The 25,583-nt window shown below is 36.6% G+C and overlaps 3 protein-coding genes across 3 annotated transcripts; 1 reads left to right on the top strand and 2 right to left on the bottom strand.

Annotated features, from left to right (window-relative positions):
* Positions 1-3,178: 3,178 nt before the first annotated feature.
* On the bottom strand, positions 3,179-4,878 carry LOC147545600 (uncharacterized). The gene is made up of 4 exons (XM_086635838.1): positions 4,265-4,878; positions 3,823-3,987; positions 3,274-3,715; positions 3,179-3,187 (listed from the first exon to the last, which is right to left on the bottom strand). Exons 1-4 carry the CDS (start codon positions 4,876-4,878, stop codon positions 3,179-3,181), a joined length of 1,230 nt encoding a protein of 409 aa, XP_086491964.1.
* Positions 4,879-14,434: 9,556 nt separating this feature from the next.
* LOC147545599 (uncharacterized) lies at positions 14,435-15,184 on the bottom strand. Its single transcript, XM_086635837.1, has one exon. The coding sequence runs from the start codon at positions 15,182-15,184 to the stop codon at positions 14,435-14,437; it is 750 nt and encodes a 249-aa protein (XP_086491963.1).
* A 7,843-nt stretch (positions 15,185-23,027) lies between these two features.
* LOC147545598 (uncharacterized) lies at positions 23,028-24,463 on the top strand. The gene is made up of 5 exons (XM_086637896.1): positions 23,028-23,243; positions 23,334-23,482; positions 23,587-23,664; positions 23,760-23,830; positions 23,909-24,463. Exons 1-5 carry the CDS (start codon positions 23,144-23,146, stop codon positions 24,210-24,212), a joined length of 702 nt encoding a protein of 233 aa, XP_086494022.1. The 5' UTR covers positions 23,028-23,143; the 3' UTR covers positions 24,213-24,463.
* Positions 24,464-25,583: the final 1,120 nt, after the last annotated feature.

Here is a 25,583-nt window from a genome sequence, read left to right as displayed (position 1 = left end):
CTAGTTCTTCTCTTAAGAACGGAAGATGGAGTGAAGCAAGTTGTATCATCTTGCCTTCCAATATGAGGAACAGTCGCACAGTCGAGTTTCATACTTTCATAGGGTCAGATGATAAGATTCTCGTTACATCATCTATTTGGGATCTGGAGAGTCGGGGTAATAGAGTATAATTCAAATTGGAGCTGGACCATTACTTATCAATCTCTTTCTCATCGAATCATGAAGTCTCAAGAGTAGTTTGCTAGTTACTGCTGGACAGACTTATGTCCATCCTCAATACATTATAATTTAACCTCTTAAGTAGGGGTGTTCATTTAGTATCCAAACCGACCGATCCAAACAGATTTCAACGGTTTGGATACCGATCCAATAGTATTCCGGATTGGTTCGGATGTTAAAATGGCAAAACCGAGTGGTTTGGATCGGTTTATGGATTTGGTTGACGGATAACCGAACAAACCGAACCAAACCATGTATTGTTATTATATATATAAATATAAATGATAGGAATGATGAACGGTTGAGATTTAATAGTTAAGTTAGTTCCATGTTTGTTAATATCGTAACTTAATGCATGTGTAACAGAAGTAAATGACGTGGAGAGTTGTAGCTTAATTCAATAGTTAAGTTAGTTCCGCGTTTTTAAGTCGAAAGTGCGAAATTTTATATATGGTAAAATATCACAGGTGGTTCGGTTATCCAACCGATCCAAACCGTTCAAGCATAGTTCGGATCGGTAACCGAACCAAACCATGAGAGGATTGGTTCGGATTTAGATTTGAAAAAACCGAACCCTTCGGTTTGGACTTTGGATTGGCCGAAAAAGTCGGTTATCCAACCGATGTTCACCCCTACTCTTAAGTTTGTTAAGAGTCGGTTGGTGTTAGTTAGAGAGAGAGAGAACATTCTGTTTTTAATTGTTACAAAGTTGGTTAGAGATTGTTAAGAACTTTGAACACAAGAAGAATGTGAGTAAGAACACAACAAAACTGGACTTGAATGACTTACTTTATTAATGAACTACTTCGGCTATTTAACAACCATTACAAAACAGAAAAAGAGAAAAACTCGCAGGCCACGTAGGTAGCTACTGACTTGATAATCTAACTGATAAGAATTCAAATACTAACTACACTGCTCTAGAGAATAGGACTATCCTAGAAAATAGGTAACTTATTAATAAACTCCCAAAGTTTAAGGACTTTCATCTCTAACATACCCTCCCTTAAATTAAGCTGCATAACTTAGTTTACTTTTGGTGACTCACACACTCCCAAAAGACCCCGAAGTTTTTGAAATTGCTCCAGCTTTAATGGCTTTGTCAGAACATCAGCAATTTGCTCCTGTGAACCACAATGAACTAGTTGCACCACACCTTCTTTGGACAAATCTCTTAAGAAATGAAAACGTACTCCAACATGCTTGCTTCTTCCATACATCACTGCATTTTTGGACAATTTGAGTGTTGAGCTATTGTCACAGAAAATAGTTGTACAGTTATCACCTTCATAGCGAAGCATTTTAAGAACTTTTTTCATCCATATTGCTTGACACGCACACGATGCAGCAGCCACAAACTCAGCCTCTGTTGTAGATAAAGTTACAATAGGTTGCTTCCTAGATGACCAAGCTACTGCCCCCGAGCTCATCATGAATGCATACCCTAAAGTGCTTTTCCTGTCCTCCAAACACCCCGCATAATCACTATCGGTATACGCTGTCAAAACGTCACTTGCCTCCTTCTTATATAGAATACCAAAACCAACAGTCCCTTTCACATATCTTAACACCCTTTTTGCAGCCATAAGATGAAGTTCTGTAGGTTGAGACATGTATCTAGCAATCAAACTTACTACGTACATCAAGTCTGGGGGAGTAGAAGTTAAGTACATAAGACTCCCAACAAGCTGCTTATAGAAGGTGCCATCAACTTGAATCCCGCTCTCATCTTTCGAAATTTTGAACCCTGGAACTATAGGATTCAGTACTGCATTACTTTTTTCCATCCCAAACCTCTTGAGTATGTCCATTGCATATTTCTTTTGGCTGATAAAGATCCCTTCGTGCAATTGTTGCACTTCTAACCCAAGAAAGTATCTCATCTTCCCTAAGTCAGACATGTCAAACTCCTTCATCATTGAATCCTTGAACTCCCTCATCATTACATCATCGTTCCCCGTGTAAATTAAAACATCAACATACAAACTCACAATCAATAGTTTACCTCGGACATTTGTCTTGACAAAAAGCGTTTGCTCACTAGGACATTTCTCAAATCCCTCCCTTAAGAAATAAGCCTCAATGCGACTAAACCAAGCTCGAGGAGCTTGTTTTAGACCATATAAGGCTTTTCTTAGCTTATAAACTTTGTTGAGCTCATCTTTCTTTTCAAAACCTTTTGGTTTTTCAACATATACATCCTCCATTAATTCACCATGCAAGAATGCTGATTTGACATCAAGTTGATACACTTTCCAACTCTTTTGGGCAACAAAAGCAAGAATGATTCTCACCGTATCCATTCGAGCCACTGGTGCAAAAACTTCTGAATAGTCGACCCCATACTCTTGAATATAACCTTTGGCAACCAACCGAGCTTTGAACTTCTCCACCTCTCCATGTTCATTCAACTTTGTCTTGTAGACCCATTTTACTCCAATCCGCTTTGCTCCTTCAGGTAGGTCAGTGAGAACCCATGTTTCATTTTTTTCTATGGATTTGATCTCGGTCTCCATTGCTTTCCTCCAATCTGTGTTTCCGACGGCCTCTTCAAAACTCACAGGATCTGCATTGGTAAATAAAGCAAAGTCTAAACAGTTCACATCAACTAAACCTTCTGAAAGTCCTTCTCCACTCTCGTAGTCATCCATCCAAATTGGTGGCCTCCTATTTCTTGCTTCATCTGAACTTGAGCTTGAGGAAGATATCCCTGCATTTTCATCATCACCTACATCTTCACCAATCACTGCATCTATCTTCATTGTCAATCGGATTCTCAATCACCTTGTTCTGTGAAGAGGGGGGACAAAGAGCAGGATCTAATTCCCAGCAGGAGGATCCTCTCACTTCCCCCCATTCTAAGTCAACTAATACTTGTTCATAACTCTTGTCCCAATCCCACTTTCTCTTCTCTTCAAAGACAACGTCCCTACTAATCATTATCTTCTTCGTCATGGGATCATATATCCTGTAACCGTTTGACTCATCACTTATCCCCAAAAACACACCACTGGTACTCTTTTTCTCTAATTTTGTTCTCTTCGCATCAGGTACATGCACGTAACACACACATCCAAAGACTCTTAGATGTTCAACTGACGGCTTTACACCACTCCAGACTTCTTCTGGAGTTGTATCTTTCAAAGCCACAGTGGGACACCGATTCAGCACATAAACAGTCCACTTTACTGTTTCAGGCCAGAAAGACTTTGGAATCCCCTTCTCTGATAGTATGCATCTTACTGAATTCATCACCGTACGGTTCTTTCTTTCTGCAACTCCGTTCTGCTGAGGAGTATATGCAGCTGTTAGTTGCCTTCTAATTCCATTTTCTTTGCAAAAGTTTTTGAACTCAACTGATGTAAATTCCCCTCCTCGGTCTGTTCGTAGACATTTGATGGGAAGACCAGTTTCTTTCTCGACAAGTATCTCAAACAACTTGAAAACAGTGAATGTCTCTGACTTCTCACTTAGAAAATAAGACCAAGCTTTTCGACTATAATCATCAATTAGGCACATCATATACTTCTTTCCACTATTTGAAATTGGAGAAATTGGACCACATGAGTCAGCATGAATGAGTTCTAACCTTTGAGTTCTAACCTTTGAGTTGCTCTCCACATGCTCCTTTTTGGAATAGGTTCACGTTGTTGCTTGCCTTTCAAACAGTCAACACACACAACATCTGAAGTTGGAATTTGAGGTAACCCATGAACCATTTTCTTTCGTTGCAAGGTTTGTAATCCTGTGTTATTGATGTGACTGAGTCTGCAATGCCAGAGATGAGTGAGGTCGTGTGTTGTAGTGTTGAAGCAGATTTCTTGGTTTGACTCAGACAAAATTGGCTGGATTCTTGCTACCAAAACAAACATCCGATTGGTTGTCATCTCGGATTGAATGATAAGGCCTTTTTGTGGGGGATATATCTTACACTTCCCGGATTGAATGAGAATTGGAAGACCTGTAGTTGTCCTATGCTCAAAAGGTTGTTCTTCAATTCCGGTACATAAAATACATCACCAATAACACAATTAACTCCGTTTACCTCCAACTTGACATTCCCTTTTTTCCTGAAACCTTCATTCTTGTTTTGTTGCCTAATTTCACAGTATGTTGAAAGGATTCATTTAGCTCAGCGAATAGTACCTTGTTACCACACATGTGGTTGCTGCACCCCGAGTCCAAGAACCAGATTTCTTCTCTGCTTGCTCCAATGTCTTCAACATAGGCCATTAACAACATCTCTTCTTGCTCATCTAGTTCAATATAATTTGCTTGTTTATCCCAGCTGAGACATTCATATTGAAAGTGACCGAGTTTGTGATAACGGTAACACTCCACAATAGCCTTGTTGAATCCTTGCTGTCCTCTTCCTCTTCCTCTACCTCTACCTCTGAAACTACCTCTACCTCGATCTCCTTCGTTTCTCTCATCAATAGTCACCTTTAGAGCATGCTCTTCTCCACTATTCCCACCGCTATTTCTGTTGAACTTTTGCTCATGCACAACCAATGAACTTTGTAGTTCAGCGATTGTGAGTGAGTCGATATCCTTGGATTCTTTAATTGAAACGACCATATAGTTGTATTTCTCAGTAAGAGTCCTGAGAATCTTTTCCACAGCAGTGACATCCTTCATGTCCTCCCCATTGCTTCTCATCTTATTTGACATATCATAACTCGAGCAAAATACTCAGTGATGGTTTCACCCACCTTCATCTCCATGATCTCCCAATCTCTTCTCAATGATTGAAGGGCTGCTCGCTTCACCCTAGCGTTGCCCGTATACTTCTTTTTCCTTGAGTCCCATATATCCTTCAAGGCACGCTTCTCCATAATCTGCTCCAAAATTGTCCTGTCAATGGCTCGAAACAGGTAATTCTTTATTTTCTGGTCTTTCTGCTCCACTTCTTCCAATTGTTTTTGTTGTGCCTCTGACAGCTCTACTCCTGCTTGTGGTTCAGCATAACCTGTCTGAACCAGCTTCCAAAATCCCTTAGACCTCAACAGATTTTCCATGAGCATTGCCCAATGGTCATAGTGCCCATTGAAGTGTGGTATGGCAGGCTGCGTCGAATCTTTCTCTTCACTCATCTCTTTCCTTTTTCAAGTCACTCAAGAAGACGACAACTCTCCTTTCTCAGGCCTTGGTTGAATGTAGCTCTGATACCAGAATGTTAAGAACTTTGAACACAAGAATGTGAGTAAGAACACAACAAAACTGGACTTGAATGACTTACTTTATTAGTGAACTACTTCGGTTATTTAACAACCATTACAAAACAGAAAAAGAGAAAAACTCGCAGGCCACGTAGGTAGCTACTGACTTGATAATCTAACTGATAAGAATTCAAATACTAACTACACTACTCTAGAGAATAGGACTATCCTAGAGAATAGGTAACTTATTAACAAACTCCCAAAGTTTAAGGACTTTCATCTCTAACAGAGATTGTCTATATATATTTGTAATCATCTCAAATTCAAACTAATCAGAATCAGTTTCACTATGGTATCGGAGCCATTTGCGCTCATCTCTGAAATTCTTGTTTCTACTTTTTCTCCCTAAAATTTTCAATCTTCATCTTCTTCATCTTTCTCAATCTTTTTCATTTTTGAATCTTGATCTTCCTTTCTTCTAATTCCTGTCTCTCAACTTGAAATCCAACAATGTATCATCCAAAAATCACTTCTCTGTCCATCAATTCTATGGGAAATGTTATCCCAATCAAGCTTCAAAGTGACAACTATCTCGCTTGGAGAGGCACATTCATGAACCATATGTTAAGAATACAATTGACGGGTTTTCTTGATGAGAAACCCAGAAGAAACTGATTTCAATTTTCTGACAATTCTTGGTAGTACAATATAGAAACTTTACAAAGATAAAATAATAAACAAGGAAAATATATGTAGTATAATGGTAACTATTCAAATTAGTATATTCTTCATATCTAGATTATAGCAAATACTATAATAGAGAATATTTCAAGTCTGTATATTCTCCTTATTAAGAGTGATTGTAATTGATTCAATCAACATCAAGATTTTCTGTGATTGAATCAATCAAATCTTTCCTATTAACACGCCCCCTCGATCCAAGCAGGCATGGGCACACAGTTAGCTTGGAGCGCAAGAGAGAAAATCTATCCTTGCTAAGTGGTTTAGTGAAGATGTCAGCAATTTGATCTTTAGAAGGGACAAATCGAACATCAAGTAATTTTTCGGCGACTCTTTCTCGAACGAAATGATAATCGATTTCAATATGCTTCGTTCGACCATGGAAGACCGGATTCATAGCAAGATAGGTTGCTCCAATATTATCACACCATAAGACAGATGGGGTGATAATAGGTGCTCGAAGTTCCTTTAGAAGATATTCAATCCACATAAGTTCAGCGGTAGCAATAGCTAGCCCTCGATATTCAGCTTTGGTGCTAGATTTAGAGACAGTGTTTTGCTTCTTAGCACTCCAAGAGATGATGTTATTAGCTAAGAAAACACAATAGCCACTAGTCGATCGACGATCGGGGGGGTCACCTGCCCAATCAGCATCAGTATATGTTGAAAAAGATAACTGCAATGATGGTGTTAGTTGGAGAAGAATACCAAATGTAGAGGTTTGATGGAGATAACGAAGAATACGCTTGACCATAGCAAAATGAGCCTCAGTTGGTTCATGCATAAATTGACAAACCTTATTAACGGCGTAAGCTAATTCGGGTCGACTGAATGTAAGATATTGTAAGCCCCTAACCAAACTGCGATAGATAGTGGGACCAGTTAGTCTTGGACTCCTTGTTGATTCAGTGAGAGCATTAGTGTTGATAGATGTCCCAACAAGTTTGGCTCCTTCCATATTTGCCCTTATTAGTAAATCTTCTATGTATCGCTTTTGAGAAAGAAAAAGACCATTAGGAACACGAGTAACTTCAATACCCAAAAAGAACGACAGATCATCGAGATCTTTTATGGCAAACTCTTTCTGAAGAAGAGAAACAATATTTGAAATACAAATAGAAGTTGAGGCTGTCAAAATAATATCATCAAGATAAACTAAAAGATAAATAATCCTTCAGAAGATCGTCGAATGAAAAGTGATGTGTCTGATTTGGAAATAAGAAATCCAATATTTTGAAGAAAAACACTTATGGTGATACCAAGCCCGAGGTGCCTGTTTAAGGCCATAAAGTGAGCGATGGAGTCTGCACACATGGTTGGGATAACGTCAGTCAACATATCCCGGTGGTTGCTTCATAAAGACCTCCTCTTCTAAAAATCCATGTAAGAACGCATTTTGGACATCAAGTTGATGAATATGCCATTTGTAAGTGAGCGTCAAAGTAAGAGTAATGCGAATTGTGCATGGTTTAACAACAGGGCTGAAAACCTCACCGTAATCGATACCTTCTTGTTGGTTGAAGCCCTTTGCAACTAAACGAGCTTTATGGCGCTCAATAGACCTATCTACCTTTTGTTTGATCCGATAAACCCATTTACAACCTACCAAATTAATATTCAATGGAGGGGGAACCAAAGATCAAGTACCATTTCTCATAAGTGCATTAATTTGTTCTTCCATCACACATCTCCACACTGGATCTAAATTAGCCTGTGTAAAACATGTGGGCTCAAACAAATCATCAGTGACTAAAGCATGTTTTGAGGCCATAAGAACCTTAGGTTTACAAATACCAGACTTACCACGACTAACCATAGAATGGTCATTCCTGGCAACAGGTTTATCGGGTAAAGGGATAATAGGATTGGGTGGTTGTAAAGATGGAGGTTGTGGGTGAGTTCCATGAGAACGTGGACCAGTGGGAACAGGAGGAAGTTGGGTACGTAAGTCTAATATGGGTTGGGCATGGGTAGTGGGCTGACTAGTTACAGTTGAGAGTGGGGTGGTGAAGTTTTAGTGTGGTTCAATAGGTTGGGTAGGGGCAGCGGTATGGTCTAAAGGGAGGTGAGTGATAGGGTTAGAAGTGATAGGTATGAAAGTGGTGCTTACCTGTGAAGAATGCAACGGAGGAGTAGATCTGATGGAGGATTGAAATGGGAAAGAGCTTTCGTCAAATACCTCATGTCGAGAGATATAAAGCCTGCCATTAGGTATATGAAAACACTTATACCTTTATGGGATGAACAATAGCCAAGAAAAACACAAGGTGATGATCGAGGTTCAAGTTTATGAGATCGATAAGCTCGAAGATGCGGAAAACATAAACAACTAAATGTTTTTAAAGAAAGGTAATCAGGAATTCGATTAAAAAGAATTTCATATGGCAATTTGAAACCTGTTGGAGAAGAAGGAACACGATTCATTAAAAAACATGCAGTTGAGAACGGGTCATACCAAAAAGTAGGGGGGATTGAGGCAGTAGACATTAGAGTTAAACCGGCTTCAACAATATGCCTATGTCGGCGTTCTATTTGACCATTTTGTTCAGATGTATGTGGGCACGAAAAGTGATGCACTGTACCATCGTTTTGTAAAACTGATGTGATCTTTTTGTATTCACCTCCATTATCAGACTGAAAAACTTTAATCTTTGTATTAAATAAGTTTTCCACCTATTTTGAAAATACCAAAAATATAGCAAGAGCATCAGATTTTGCATGCATGGGATAAATCCACGTAAACCAACTAAAAACATCAATAAATAAGATATGATAACGATAACCTTCATTAGAAATGACGGGTGATGGTTCCCAAACATCTGAAACAAATAAATCTAAATGGCTCGAATAAACTGACGTACTTGAAGTAAATGATAACTTATGACTTTTATTCTCATGACAAGAAGAGCAAAAAGAAAAAGTACCAGTAGAAATAGGTTAATTATGATTGGAAATGACTGTTTTGACAGTTTGCACTATTGGATGCCTAAGACGATTGTGGCAAGTCTGGATGGATGTGCGTTCACCTAGTATTGCAAATACAGGTTTATTTTGACTAGAGTAAAGATAGTAAAGATCTCCTTCAGTCTTTCCTCGAAGAACTACCTCCCTCGTTGCTTTGTCCTTCACAAGGCAAAAATCAGAATGAAATCCAAAAAATACCTTATTATCACAAAAAAATCGAGATAGAGATAGAAGATAGTAGAGGTTTCGGGAACACAAAGAACTTTGTTTTGAAGGAACTTGCGAAAAGGGGTAGGTAAGTATGACGTACCAACATGAAAAATTTGGAGGTTTTCACCATTTCCTACAGAAACTTGTTCCTGTCCATGGTAATCAGATTTATGGGTGAGATTAGAGATATTATTAGTCATATGGTTGGATGCTCTCGCGTCAGGAAGCCAGTCATAAGTGTATACCGATGGATCAGGTCTAGCAACATAAGTTGTTAGTTGTTGATTGCGAGATGGTTGTGATTTTGGAGGCTTAAATTTGCGATCAAAGCGATTCCAACAATCTTGAGCTTTGTGATATGGTTTGTCACAAAGTTGACAAACAATAGGAGTGTCATCGTTTTGTTGAAGAGATAATGAATGGAAGTTACCATTTTTCAGATGAGTAGACCGACCATTGGATGGTTGATTTGTTTTCCCATATCGTGCTACATTACCCTGTGGATGAGAAAGTACACTATTATGTGCTTCTATACGCAACTCAAAAGTTAGCAAAAATGATTCAAAATCTGCCAAAGAGTAAGCCTGCATAGTAGTTGTTAGAGAATCAACAATAGGATCATAAGCAGTATCTAAACCATCAGGTATACAATGTTGAAGTTCAACATTTGAAATTGCATTATCAGATGCTGTTAGAGTGTCAGCCAATTGTTTTGCATGGGTGAGATACTCCCTCACAGGGCGAGATCCCTTTTTGATACCTTGAAGTTCACGTTTGATGTGAAACAGATTGGCGTGTGATTTGGATGCAAAAAGTTGATCAAGTGTCTTCCAAACTTCAGCTGAAGATTGACAATGAACAACTTGTGATAAAATCGGATCGGAGAGTGATGCCAAAAGCATGCTTAAAAGAAGCTTATCTTGTCGATTCCACGAAATAGAAGATGGATTTACAGATCCATCCATTAGAAATTCAGTAGGAGTGTTATTATTAGTGATAAAAACTTCAAGATTGTGTCCTTGAAAAAAAAGCATGAATTGGGCACGCCATAAAAAAAAATTTGAACGATCGAGTTTAACCGTAACATTAGAAGTAGGCAAACTAATTTGGAGATTTGAATTGGTTGTATGTGAAAAAGTAGATTGATTATTGGTTCCAACATTGGAATCAGTTGGCTTTGAGGATACCATGTTAAGAATACAACTGAGGGGTTTTCTCGATGAGAAACCCAGAAGAATCTGATTTCAATTTATAGACAATTCTTGGTAGTACAATATAGAAACTTTACAAAGATAAAATAATATACAAAGAAAATATATGTAGTATAACGGTAACTATTTAAATTAGTATATTCTCCATATCTAGATTATAGCAAATACTGTAATAGAGAATAAAGAATATTTCAAGTCCGTATATTCTCCTTATTAAGAGTGATTGTAATTGATTCAATCAACATCAAGATTTTTTGTGATTAACACTATAAAAACCAGCCTCTCCTACTTTTTTCTTTTTTCAAAGCTTAGTTATGTACTTGTAACATTCGATTTGCACGTAATGAGTTGTTATGATTTCTCGAAAGGATTAGGGTGAACCCATTTTTCCAAATCAATTTCTTTCTCTGTGTTCGAATTGAATTGTCTTTGAAATGTATAGATTATAATGGAATAATCAAACTGCAGGAAAATCGTAATTCAAAATACATACATGATGAAGAAACACATCGAGGGTACAAAACTATTTGGTTTATAGATTAAGATTTCTCATTTCTTTATTCTTCTTAAACTTTTTGTTTTTTGTTGGTGTTGATTAGATGTCTAGAAAGAGGAGCTCATTACTTCCTGAAACCCTTGGATATATATAAAATGGAATTCCTTAAACAAGAATTTCTTCGTGTCGAATTTGAAAGGCAAGAAGCTATTGAAGAAGCTCGAAGACAAAAAGCTCAAAGACAAGAAGCTCAAAGACATTTGTGATGGAAAATTCAATACTTATGCATATAAATAACAAAACACAAGTAATGAAATTAAACCAAGATCTCTATTTGATGAATTAAAGAGATGTAAAAATTTCAGGTACTTACCCGAATCCATAGCTTGAAGATACATTAGATTTCCTTGTTACCCCTAAGATTTGGACAAAATCTTCTAAACCTTGAGAATGGACGTTGTTTCTGATTTCTCAAAAATGGGAGTTGGGAAAATCACGTCTCTTTTTTCTGGTTTAGGGATTTGCCCTGAATAATATGGGAACTGCCTAGGTAGTTACTAGCAGTTACCCAAGTAATTATTAAAGAGCCCATTATTCTTTGATAATTACTTTTAAGGGCTCTACACATGACATATTGCCAATACGCTCCCCACACTTCAAACTGATATTTTATGGTCCATAATGTATAAATTAATTAGATCACATTTTGGGACCCTTAAGTGAAATAACATGTATTATGTAATTAATACATATATTAGTCCACATTAGTCATTAGTATCAAAAATACTAACAATCTCCCACTTGGACTTTATATGTTTCCCGAATTTCATAATACAAGAACCTTAGTGTGCACAAAAATTGTTATTTCACGACTTCAAATATCACGTACAATCTGGTTCATTAACCACATTAGCAAGGGATCAAAACGGCGTTCGTCGCATTAGTTCATGACTAAACCTTTAATGGTCACATTACTAACATGATTAACAACATAGATCAAGTGTGGATGTGTAGCATGGAAATTGCATGCAATTGTGATCTAAAACATGTCTATTTCCAACTAATCCAGTGACTCCACAGAGTCCAACTTTCTCCCAATGATGTCCTCAATAGAAAGTTGATATCCTTATGTTCAGAGTACCAAATATAATACATAATTTTTGAAACTACGTAAGGTCAATACAAGAAACCAAACATTTCCAATGAGCACAACCAATTGGATCCAAAAAATTAAGACAACAAACTCCCACTAATCAATGGGATCCTAGAATCCCGATATAAACCACATACTTGCTGAAAAACTTTAGGCGGTAAATCTTTAGTGAGTGGTTCACCATATTGGAGTTTGTGTCAATGTGCTCAATGGATACCAAAAGACTCTGAACGTTACCTTTTACCGCAAGGTACTACATACCAATGTATTTGGACTTTGAAAAGCTTTTGTTGTTATTTAAGTACAACTCAGCTGCCTAATCGTCATGTTAGATCCTCATTGGTCGTTTTGCGTATCCGACCACATTCTAACTTAAAGACAAAATTTCAAAGCCAAATTGCATGATTGATGCTTGAAAGCATGTTAAGAACTCTGCTTTCATGGTCGAGAAGGTCATAGGGATTGTTTTACACTTTCCAGTAATTAAGCCTTTCAACCACCACAAAAATGTAACCTGATCTGGATTTCTTATGACAAAGATATCCAGCAAATCCGTATCGGAGCAACCTATGATCTCTCTATGATCGGTTCTCCTCAAAAGTGAGCATGTAATCTTTCGCTCTTTTGCAGTTATCACATAACCCGTTGGATGACCTTTCAACGGTCTAGGCTTGGGTTACTTGGATATCTACCCAACATTCCTTCAACAAGTGTCAAATCCGAACATGTACAAACTTGTGCATGCATGAGACTTCCAACCACAAACGAGTTTGGGATTGTCTCAGTTTCCTTCTCAAGATTGAACTTCACAAGTTGGAGCAAACTAAACTTGCCGTCATTATTCACTGACGTATCTCCTAGCGAATATTTTTGGATGCCATAGAGAAATTTACGATATAGGCCTTTTGGGAAAGACCAAGAGTGTCCTTAGGGTGATCTTGGTCTATCTGGATACCCAAAACATAAGAAGCATTTCCAAGGTCTTTCATTTTAAATTCGCTTGAGAGAAAGCCCTTGGTCTAATGCTACAATCCTATATCAGTGTTCGCTAGTAGAACCACACCTACATATAGTTCTAGGATCATAAATCCACTCCCACTGATCTTGAGATATATGCACTGATCGATGATATTTTCCTCATAGAACCGAAAGAGGAATGACCTCATCAAAATTTTGGTACAATTTATTTGACTTAAAGAATACTTCGTAAAGCCAGGCGAGAATACCTCTTCGAAGTTTAATCCTCCCTTATGAGTAAAGTCATTGACGACTAGACGTGCTTTATATCTTTCGATGTTACCTTTTGAGTCTTTTTTGGTTTCGTAAATTCATTTACTACCAATTGATCTCACCCTAGAGGTAACTCGACAAGATCCTAATGTTAATGTCGTCCATAGACTTCAACTCTCCTTTCATGACCTCAATCCAGTCATCAAATTTTTGAGCTCATTTTGACTTCACTAGGAGAAGTTAAATACTTCAAACCTTAAGTCATAATTGTGCTCATTAAGATAGACAACAAAGTCATAGTGGATCTTCTAAGTGTTTCCTTAATTCAAGGTCGTTAATGTCAACCATAATCTCTCTAGCTATTCCTCTGTTTCTTTTAGAGGTTCTTTATTAACTAGTACGAGAAAAGGTTGTTCACTAAATGTGGGATTAACCAACATGGTTGTATCTGATTAAATACTTTAATTCACAGGCTGAACAATAATTGTATCAAAAAAAAAATTTAGTTATTGTCAGTCGTGACTTTAAGACGAATATTTGCATACTCATCTTCAAACACAATCTCTTTATTTTGATTACTCCCACTGTAATTAACATCCTCGACGAACATGAGTTTCTTGATTAAAAGAAGGGTTGTTTGAGCGATCAAACTGCTTCCAGTAAAGGTATTCCTAATGCCATGAGTCATTATTGAAGCAGACAAGACAATGTTTGTCATTCCACGATACCTAAGGGAATGAACCCCAAATATCTTTGCCTGACTCCACATTCGCCTTTATGGTGTTTGATTATATATCTTTAATCAATTTAAGTACTATAATCCACAATATTAGAATTTAGAGAAACACTAAATGATCTATTTCAATCGAACAATTAAAACCAAATTTGTCCAAAAGGAAATAGAAATTAGTTCCGTCTGAATGACGGTACATGAAAAGTTTCTTCTAAATTCAAATAACAATCAGTACATAATTGAACAACAAATAAAACAAACACCGATTGCTTCCACTGCAAGGTTGTTCTACAGCCCACAAAGATGTATCTTTCGCCATCAATCGGCTTTCAATAGTGGAGGCAAACCTTTCTTAGCACGCCAAGCGGCGTATTCATAACACATTTTCTTCACGATACCAGTCCTTTTGCAAAAGAAACAGGAATGCCTTGAATCTAAATTTCTTTTGCCTTTGACTTGTGAAGTTATTGTGTTTGCTATACCTTTATCCTTCTTTTGCTTATCCAGCCTTTTTACTCCTGAAGTTGATGCTAGGTGAGCACTTTCTGTCTTTTCCTGGTTAATCTTATCTTCTTCCTGAACACAATGTGCAATGAGCTCATTCAAGCTCCACTTCTCCTTTTGAGAATTATAGGAGATCTTAAGTGTGTTATACTGAACAGGAAGAGATATGAGGACCAAATGAACAAGTATGTCTTCAGACAATACAAGTCTTAGTTCCCTGAGTTTGGTCACCAGGTTAGACATATTCATAATGTACTCCCGTATGTTCCCCTTAACGTTATACCGCATGGTGACAAGCTTAGATAATGTAGTGCTTGTCTCCACTTTCCCACTCGCTGAAAAGCGATAAGAGAGTTGCTTGAGGAACTCCTTAGCACTCGCCTTAGTCAGTCCACTGCTTATCGAGTTTGGAATTGAGTTTTGCATGATCATCAGGCTCATCCGATCAGATCTCTCCCATTTTTCCATAACAACCTTCTGTTCTGTAGTACTTAAGCTGGACAGAGGCATTGGGCGATCCATCCTAAGAGCAATGTCAAGATCCATGCAACCAAGCACAGTCATCACGTGCTTCTTCCATTTCTTAAAGTTAATGCCGTTAAGCACCGGAATGTTGTTTATGTTGGCAGATATATATGATACTAAATACAAAAGACAATAAAACACACATGCTCATATTAGAGTTCAATAAAATCATGCATAAAAATTAGCAATTAACCAAATATTGCAATTTGTGGGCCCATTTCAAGATATCAAGTGTAACATTACTATCTAGTCTTTGGACAGAGATAATAACTTACTAGTGATACTCTCTGATATTGATACAAGATCTGCCAAGTGTTGTGCCTTTCTTTGGACCGACACAATACTCGCATGACACCTAAATATATCACATATCTTAGTCATAAGGCAATTTAAGGCTTCCCTTAGACCTGTCAAAGTAACCTTCCTTTGGGCCGATCACTTCACATGGACTAAGACATGTTTATCTACACCAACTATGGTATTTTACCCGACAGAGGTCACTTTGGCGACATGTCAGTTCAATCCCATAATTAATGCAATAACCATCTAAGTTCTTGACAAAAATTAAAATCATAATATTTTGTGCAAGATTAATCAATAGCCTAACCTTATGTTTAATGATTATTGACATATAATCACTTAATCATGTTTCTTATTACTTATTAAGCATATATCAACATAGATATTAAATCCACTAAAGGTTGATAATTCAAAGTACACATATGCATGAAATCATCGTCAAATTACCATAATTAACGCTAAACCAAAAATCATATGTGCATTATTTAGTAGTAGAAACATGTTGTGGTGCCTTCAAACACCCAATTAAGGCACTCAACAATAACTCACAATTCATATATTACAAATAAAATAAGTGCATTGACGTGAGATACATACATTACTCCAAAATGAGTAATTAGAGGTCTACAAGTGCCCAAATATGATGTTGTATGCATCCAAAATTTCTGTTATGAGCACCCAAACTAACTACTAAAGGCACCAAAAACGATTAACACCAAGTGCTACAGGCGCCCAAAACTATAGGCACCCTACAATTGCTATAGGCACCCAACCAGTGGAATCAGCCTGTCACACCCTACTGCTATAGGCACCCTACAAATGCTATAGTCACCCAACTAGTTCCTCTAGGCATCCTCGGTAATTGTTATGGGCGCCCACACTGGAAACTACTTTATTTATTGTCCGATATATATATATATATGATAACGTTTAATACCTCCAGTATCTAAAGCAATTGTAATGGTATCAAAATTTCTCTAAACAAATTTGATTTAGTGAAAAAATAACCATGTTAGGAGGAATTAATTGATACCCAATTATCTCTCTAAACAACCGAATAAGAGAGATTATAGAATGGAGAAATTAAAATCTAATCAATATTTCTCTGACCCAAAATAGTTGAACCCAAAATAGTTGACAGAATCTTACAAAAAATAAAATTATACTAACCAATATTTTCTCTGTAAATAACCTAATCAGAGAAATAAAACTTAAAATTGGTTATGGTGTAATCTGCCAAAAATATCTGTTAACTAATGAAACATTCAACGCATAAATGATGGGAGATGAAATTAAGGAAATAATAACTACTTATATTTTATCTCTCCCAACAGAAACCGAAGAAGATAATCCAACAGAGAATTCATAAGAATATCATCTACCCAAATATCTCTCAACTACCCAAATATTCAAACAGAGAGATTAGGGGAGAGGAATAGGGGGAAATAACTACGATCTCTATTATTCCTCCATAACCAACCGAATCACAGAAGATAGCATTCAAGATCTTTATTATTATAAAATAAAGGTAGTTACTGATATTCTTTAAATCTCCCAAATATTTGCAGAAATAAACAGATTTAGGGATAATCTAAAAGCAAAAAAGTTTCTCACGAAATATCTTAAACATCACAAACATGGTGAACTGAACACATAAAACCATCTCAAAATTCATACAAATAGTGGCTCTGATACCACTTGATGGAAAATTCAATACTTATGCATATAAATAACAAAACACAAGTAATGAAATTAAACCAAGATCTCTATTTGATGAATTAAAGAGATGTAAAAAAAATTCAGGTACTTACCCGAATCCATAGCTTGAAGATACATTAGATTTCCTTGTTACCCCTAAGATTTGGACAAAATCTTCTAAACCTTGAGAATGGACGTTGTTTCTGATTTCTCAAAAATGGGAGTTGGGAAAATCACGTCTCTTTTTTCTGGTTTAGGGATTTGCCCTGAATAATATGGGAACTGCCTAGGTAGTTACTAGCAGTTACCCAAGTAATTATTAAAGAGCCCATTATTCTTTGATAATTACTTTTAAGGGCTCTACACATGACATATTGCCAATACGCTCCCCACACTTCAAACTGATATTTTATGGTCCATAATGTATAAATTAATTAGATCACATTTTGGGACCCTTAAGTGAAATAACATGTATTATGTAATTAATACATATATTAGTCCACATTAGTCATTAGTATCAAAAATACTAACAATTTGGAGTCAAACAAAAGGAAGAGGAAAAGATGTACTAGTAAACTTTGATTATGTTTAGTTTTTCTCATAATACAAAGGTTTCCCAATAAAGAGATGATCAATTGACTTACACTACTACAGTACTGCTACTGTTTTTTCTTTTTCTTGTTTTGTAGTAGAGGCACATTTCATGAACCATAAAAACTTGATTAGATCTTGTTGTTTTCCGGAGGAGGGATTCCTCTTCCGGATCTTCCTCTTTGTTAGATTGCATTATCTTATTAGATCTATAATAAGAGAATCGGGAAAATATTGCATTACGTCCACCATTCCCCTCCGATTTTTTCTAGGATTTGGTAAACCCTAATAATTGGAATGTCGCTCAAAACCTTCAAGAACTAGATCGAAGCGAAGATAAACACAATAATTGTGATTTTGTGATTGAAGGAGATGAATATTTTTATGGTGGTGATGATGCGAAAGCCGAAGAATTCACAGCCCAATTTTATGAACTAAGGAGGCTTCAACAGTTGGATTTGATAGGCAGAAACATGGGAGAGAAAGAAAAAAGATAGTACTACCCAGGAACAGTTTGACATATTAAGCAGAAATTTTCTCCCTCAATTGGAGAAATCCAGCGATGAAGCCATCTAGAATGTGTCTAATTGGAAGAAGAAGAACAATGAAGAAAGATGAAAGATGGGGTTGATGACTCTTTTAGAAATTCTAGACCTAACTTTGTTTGATTTGTATAACTATATGGATGACTACTATCTTTGTTTTGGAAAATCCAATTTGGGTGTACAATTGGATCAAACTGATGCATTAGAAGAGAAAACGAGGCCAAGTTCAGTTCCCCTGTGGTGGTGGTTCTCCGGTGATGGGGGCGGTTCTCCGACGATGAAGATGGTTTTCCGATGATGAAAACGGTTTTTCCGGTGACGGCGACGACTTTCCGGTGAAGACTACAGTGGTTATTTTAGTATTTGTTTTTGTATTAGTATTACTTTTTGTCGACCTTTAAGGTCTTCTCATTCACGACCTTTAGGGTCTTCTCATTCTCGACCTTTAGGGTCATTTTATTGAGTTTGTGTCTAGTCCCATTTCTTTCTCTTCATGAGGCACTCTGCGTTTAAAGGTATGTAACTCTCATGAAGTTTTCATAGGAGAGAAATAAGAATGATGTATCATCCATGTAAACAATGTGATTTTGTCACTTATTAATGGAAATGGTTCCCTTGACTTCAAAAAAAAAAAACCAGCCTCTCGTGCTTTTTTCTTTTTCGAAGATGAGTTTGTACTTGTAATATTCGTTTTTTCTTTTGGAAGATTTGTCATATTTTAGTTTGGCCGCAGCTGTGAAAAATTTAAGCTTTTCTATTTATTGTAATAATTTTTCGACAAGCCAGGAACTAGGAGTTAGAATATTACTATAAGCACTTTTTATGTTTTAATTGGAGTATTTATGTGGTTCTCATTGGCTCGGGGATCAAACTTTGGCTCAACCATCATAGTGTTATCCGAAGATTCGCCTACTCAGTCTTTGTTTATCAAACAGAGAGAAGGCAGAAAATTGTTGCAAGAATAACCAATAGAAAGTACAAACAAGAAAGTCGAAAGTTTTGAAGTATCCTATGCCTAGTAATGCCTCAAATTGTTTAAAGCTTCAGCGATTAAGCCCAATGTTACCAAATACTCTACCTCACTAGATCTCTTGTATTGTTTTAGGGTGGGTTCGCGATCCAATACTATAAATTTCGCGTACCAGAGATTTTCGCTTTAATTTTCCTTGTGGGATTAACCCATTGAAGTATTTTTTTTTTTTTGAGATTTCCACGATGGGGTTTGGTATTTGAACATAATGATGATCCTTTCTTTGGGTTGATATAGTATCTCTTAAGCTGCAATTATTCCTCTCCATGCAAAAGGATTCAAGATGACGACTTGGCTAATGAAGGTCTTCGTGTCCTTAACTATCTATCTTCGGGCAATTGACTTCAATTACAGGCGTAACACCAGTAGTTGGTTGTAAAACAACATTCGAGTAACTTTTCCCTAAATATGTCAACCAAGAAGATTGAAAAGACACTAGTTTAAGTAATTCTTGATTCACCCCAAACAGACTTTAACTAACACTTTCTTGATCCTATACAGTGAGGCCTACTTTGCTTTCTATGCTCATGTCTTTTGATCAAAGATGGGTCATCACTTCAAAACTAGTGTTGACCCAAATTCGTACCCTTTGACTATTGTCCATATCTCAAATAACGGTTTTAGGTTGACCATTAACTACCAAACCCTAACTGAAATTCACTGATTCTGTTTTAAGTAACAGAAAATTTATCTTCTCAAGTTCTTGAATTCCAATTCTTGGGGTTTTTGAGTAGTATAAATAGGTTCACTAATCTCATTTATATCCACCCAAAGGCTAAACCATCTCTCAGATCAGACTTTCTCTTTGTTCTTCCTTTGTTTCCATTGTTCTTGAGATTAACACCTTGTTTTTCTCTCTAAAACTCAAAATGGCTTCTGAAACTCTTGCCAATATCATTGTTGTAACTCCCACTTTTGATGAGGAATTGGCATCCACAACTTATAAAATCATCGCAGATCAATTCACCGGTATCGTCTCTCTCTCTCTCTCTTTCTTTTTCTCTCTCCCCCTTCTTGTCTCTCTATCTCTAATGTTCCAATCATTTTCGCAGTAATTTGTGCTCATTGGTATCAGTATGAAACTAGTGCTCTTAGACATCTAGAAATTTGGGCTCACAGACAACTATCCCCATACCCAGGGGCGCCACAAGTATGATTTTCTTCATTAATTCTTGTAAAATTCTTTGCTTCATTCTTGATAACCAGTTCTTCTTTCTCATTAACAGGGACAGGAAATCCTTCTGCTGATTACGGAATTCGACTTATACGATATGACTTGTTATGAATTTCTCCAAAAGATTAGGGTAAACCCAATTTTTCCTATCAATTTGTTTCTCTGTTTTCGAATTGATTTGTCTTTGAAGTCCATGTTCAAATTGCAGGAAAATCCTTGTTCAAAATACATACATGTTATCGTAATGGATTCTGTTTATGTTGAAGAAAAACTTAGAAGGTACAACAATTTTGATTTTGAGTTCAAGATTACCCAAGTTGTCTGTTCTTCTTAAATTTTGATTTTTGTTGTAAATTAGATGTGAAGAAGAAGGAGCTCATTACAATAGGAAACCCATGGATTCATCTAAAATGGAAAGCTTTATAGAAGAAGTATCTCGTGTTGAATTGGAAAGACAAGTAGCTCTTAGTATTGGAGCTCAAAGACAACCATCTCTTCGTGTTGATGTTCAAAGACGAGAAGCTCATCGTATTGAAGCTCAAAGACAACTTGATTCAAATAAAAGGAAGAGGAAAAGATGTAGTAACCTTTGATTTTCTCATAACACAAGATTTCCCGATAGAGAGATGATTGATCGACTTACACCACTAGTCATATTTTAGTTTAACAATTCGATTATGTAGTCGAAGGACATTGGGGAACTTTTCTATACCCATCATTAGCTAGAGATTTGAACTCCTATAGCCGAAAAAAAAAAAATCAAACTTGTAGCAATTGTTGGTTTTAGGTTTTTGAGTCACCTACATTTTGCCAGTATCTTGGGTGTGTAGTTACTTTTCATGTACTATATCTTTTGGATTCATGTCCACTTCATATATATCTAGTTATGTGCAATTGTTATAACCAATAATACATTTATTGCTTAAAGAGTAAAGATGAAAGAATGATTAATAATTTTTATTTGGAGAAATTTAAAATCTTAATAATTTTTTATGTACTTAAGCGGGGATCAATCAATTTAGACATCTAACCGGATAAATAGAAATTTGTCCAATTAGGTTGGTATGAGAACCTAGGATGTTGAGGACAAGCTGCCGATTCAGTCAAAAATTGGGATACAAAGAGAACAGTCGGGAGTAGTCGAAGATTTTTACAACATTGTCCTCAATGATAACTAGGAACTATTTTCTTACCTAAAAAGTCCCATTACTCTTTTGTCTTAAAACATATAATCGAAAGACTATTTTGATTATCATAACTGTCTAGAAGAGTTTCCAAGTACACACACCATGGATCTTTAAGACATATATGGAATGTAATTATCACAAGAAAAATGACGCATCCTGGCCACGGTACTTCGCCAGTCCAGGCCTACTGATGGAAAGTTGAATAAGTGCATTATCACAATAGGTTGGAAAAAGTTAGTTTTGGCTAAACTCTTGTTTGGGCCTTAGTGCTCCTCAAGCGATGTACTATCATAATCCTTGCCCTTGGATAGGGGTCGATCCAAGAGTATTGTTCTTGGCGAAGACTCCACGACTCCACTCAAAAGGGTTAGGTATCTACACTTGAGCAGACACATATAATTTAGGCTCTAGACGCTTGAGGAAGCCCTTGGATAGGGGTCGATCCAGGAGTATTGTTCTTGGAGTAGTCGAAGATTTTTACAACATTGTCCTCGATGATAACTAGGAAGTATTTTTTTACCTAAAAGGTCCCATTACTCTTCTGTCTTAAAACATATAATCGAAAGACTATTTTGATTATCATAACTGTCTAGAAGAGTTTCCAAGTACACACACCACGGATCTTTAAGACATATATTGAATGTAATTATCACAAGAAAAATGACGCATCCTGGCCAGGGTACTTGGCCAGTCCAGGCCTAGTGACGGAAAGTTAAATAAGTGCATTATCACAATAGGTTGGACTAAAAAGTTAGTTTTGGCTAAACTCTTGTTTTGGGCCTTAGCGCTTCCTCAAGGCGCTTCCTCAAGCGATGTACTATCATAATCCCTTACCCTTGGATAGGGGTCGATACAGGAGTATTGTTCTTGGTGAAGACTCCACGACTCCACTCAAAAGGGTTAGGTATTTACTACACTTGAGCATACGCATATAACCTAGGCTCTAGACGCTTCCACGGCCTCATTGATCCACCATCTTTCTATGGTCTTGTCTCTTAGTTTTCTGTCATCTTTTTTTTCTTAAAGCTTTAGATTTATGTGAGTCAAATGGTCACTCAAAGTCAAGGTTAGTTAGGTCTTAACCTATCTCTTTAAAAGAACTCGCCGGACTTTCTCTCACTTCTTCATTCATGAATTCCCCTTTTTGTCATCTTGACCAAAATTTGCATCCGTTGACTATTGACCATATCTCAAATACTAACTGTTTTGGGTTGCTCATTAACTACCAAACCCTAACTGAAATTCACTGATTCTGTTTTCAGTAACAGAAATTTTATCTTCTCCAGTTCTTGAATTCCAATTCTTGGAATTTGGGGTATTATAAATGGGTTACTATTTCTCATCAATAACCACCTAAACCATCTCCCAAATCAGATCACTTTCTCTCTCTTCTTCTTCTTCTTCTTCATTTGTTCCCCTGTTTCAATTACTCTTATAGAGATTAACACCTTGTTTCTCTCTCTAAAACTCAAAATGGTTTCTGAATATCTTGCTCATCTCTATGTCGTTAGTCCCACTCGTGATTTAAACTTGGCACAGACAACTAAGAGACTAGCTGAAGAATATATCCCTGGTAATTTACTCTCTCTCTCTCTCTCTTTCTCTCATGTTCTCTGTCTCTCTCATGTTCTCTGTCTCTCTCATGTTCTTATCACTTTTGCAGTAGGACTTACTTATTGGGATCCTACTCCAACTAATGCTCTTAGAGACTTCCATTATTGGACTACGAATCGATTACCTCAACCCCCAGGGGCACAACTACAAGCCCCACATCGAAGGCACCGAGTACAAGCCCCACCCACAGCGCCACAAGTACAAATTTCTTGATAAATTTTCGTAAAATTCAAGATACATGAAATCATTTTTGTGAAATCTTTTTCTTTCTTAATAACTGGTTTTTTCTTTCTCATTTGTAGATACATGAAATGATTTTTGTGGTTACCGAATTCGATTTACCCGATATGACTTGTTATGAATTTCTCCGAAGGATTAGGGTATACCCATTTTTTCCTATCAATTTCTTTCTATGTTTTTGAATTAAATTGTCTTTGAAATGTATTTGGATTATAATGGAATAATCAAACTGCAGGAACATCCTTATTCAGATTTCATACATATTGTGGTCATGGATGTGGTTTATGATGACGTAAAACGTCGAAGGTACAACGAGTTGGTTTATTAGATAAAGATTCCCCATTTCTTTATTGTTCTTAAATTTTAATTTTTGTTGTTAATTAGATGTCAGGATAGAGGAGCTCAATACTTCGCGGAACCCATGAATTCACGTATAATGGAAAGCGTTATACGAGAAGTTATTGGTTTCGAATTTGTAAGGCAAGATGCTCTTCGTATTGAAGCTCAAAGACAAGAGGCTCAAAGGCAAGAAGCTCAAAGACAAGAGGCACAAAGGCAAGAAGCTCAGAGGCAAGAAGCTCAACGACAAGAGGCACAAAGGCAAGAAGCTCAAAGACAAGAGGCACAAAGGCAAGAAGCTCAAAGACAACTTGATCGACCAAGTAATAGGAGAGGATGTAGACTTTGATTCTGTCTTGATTTTCTCATAACACAAGGTTTCCCAATAAAGAGAGGGTCAATCTTACTACTACTATCTTTTTTTCATTTTCTTGTTTTGTAATAGAGGCACATTGTGTCATTGTAACACAAGGTATAATTCCTCTTTTTTTTTTTCTTTTTTGTCATCTTGACACCAATGTAGAGAGAGAGAGAGAGAGAGAGAGAGAGTTGTTATCCTGTATGCATCTCATGAACCACAAAAACCAGACTTTCCTCCTTTGTGTTGCTATTTCTTTTTATGTTTGGATTGAAAGTTGATAGGAGTCAAGCAGGAGGAAGAGGCCTTTGGATGAGTAACCAACCAGCTGGGAAGGCCCCATGCAGAAATGTCCTTCTAGATGTACACATTATTTGATGGCCTTATGAGTTATGACTTCATGTAATTTCTCACTTATTCTTTCTCTCTTACTGTCTACTTAAACAATCCTCCAAGAATCCCAACATTCACTTTGATTTCAGACATTTTTTTTATTGTTTCCGCAACCGTGCAAATTGTGTTGAATGTGTAAAAGGTATGCCCAAAATATGAGTGAATTTGTAATTCTCATTAGTGCAAACATGTCCAAACTCGGCCGATTGAATCATAAAAATAGTTGATGGACCCTTTTCGACTAAATAAATTTTGGTCTAGTGAGTTTTGGTCAAGTTTCCCTATCAATTATAAGTAAGATTTGTTAAAATTATGTAAACTCAAATTTATAAACGGATTAAGTATCTGACGTTGACATTGATCCTTTCTTCGGGTTGATATAATTTGCTTACGATGTGACTATGAGTTGTTATCATGAACCATAAAAACCAGGGTTTCCTGCTTTCTATTGCAATTTCTTTGTTTGTCTGGGTTTTCAGTTTTTGACTTCAGAGTTCTGAAATCCGATTTTGAAGCATGTCAATGTCTACTTAAACAATCCTCCGAGAATTCCAACATTCACTTCGAATGAAATTTGTAGAATTGCTCATGTTTTTCTATGTTTGAGTGGTGAGATTTGTTTTGATATTTAAAAAGACTATGCCCAAAATATGAGTAAATATGTAATCCTAATTTGTGCAGACATGTTCAAACTCGTCGGACTGAATCATAAAAAAGTTGAGGACCTTTTTCACTAAATAAATTTTGGTCTGGTGAGTTTTGGGTAATTTTCTCTATCAATCTCAAGTAAAATTTAGGCTTATTAGTGTGTTGAATAGTAAGATGTTGGATTACGCTTACGTTTGTGACGAAGAACAAGCCATGCAAAACAATAATAGAAGTAAACAATCACACAAACACAGTAGATTTATGTGGTTTGGTTGGTGACACTTACTCCACAATGAACAATGGTACGATAGTTTTCACTAT

Source organism: Eschscholzia californica, unplaced genomic scaffold (genome assembly GCF_041429995.1).
Source record: "Eschscholzia californica isolate CP2 unplaced genomic scaffold, dmEscCali1.0.p SCAF_4, whole genome shotgun sequence".
Lineage (NCBI taxonomy): Eukaryota > Viridiplantae > Streptophyta > Magnoliopsida > Ranunculales > Papaveraceae > Eschscholzia > Eschscholzia californica.
Note: the sequence above shows the minus strand (reverse complement) of the source record. Positions and strands in the feature narration are given on the sequence as shown.

What these genes read in the sequence shown, in the direction of transcription:
- LOC147545600 (XM_086635838.1), bottom strand. Translation starts at nt 4,878, where the DNA reads ATGAGAAGCAATGGGGAGGACATGAAGGATGTCACTGCTGTGGAAAAG. An exon ending in AAGGGAATGTCAAGTTGGAG is followed by an intron (nt 3,988 to 4,264) that starts GTAAACGGAGTT and finishes CTGGCATTGCAG; the next exon opens with ACTCAGTCACATCAATAACA. An exon ending in ATGTGGAGAGCAACTCAAAG is followed by an intron (nt 3,716 to 3,822) that starts GTTAGAACTCAA and finishes TGATGATTATAG; the next exon opens with TCGAAAAGCTTGGTCTTATT.
- LOC147545599 (XM_086635837.1), bottom strand. Translation starts at nt 15,184, where the DNA reads ATGACTGTGCTTGGTTGCATGGATCTTGACATTGCTCTTAGGATGGAT.
- LOC147545598 (XM_086637896.1), top strand. Translation starts at nt 23,144, where the DNA reads ATGGTTTCTGAATATCTTGCTCATCTCTATGTCGTTAGTCCCACTCGT. An exon ending in CCCCACCCACAGCGCCACAA is followed by an intron (nt 23,483 to 23,586) that starts GTACAAATTTCT and finishes TCTCATTTGTAG; the next exon opens with ATACATGAAATGATTTTTGT. An exon ending in AATTTCTCCGAAGGATTAGG is followed by an intron (nt 23,665 to 23,759) that starts GTATACCCATTT and finishes ATCAAACTGCAG; the next exon opens with GAACATCCTTATTCAGATTT.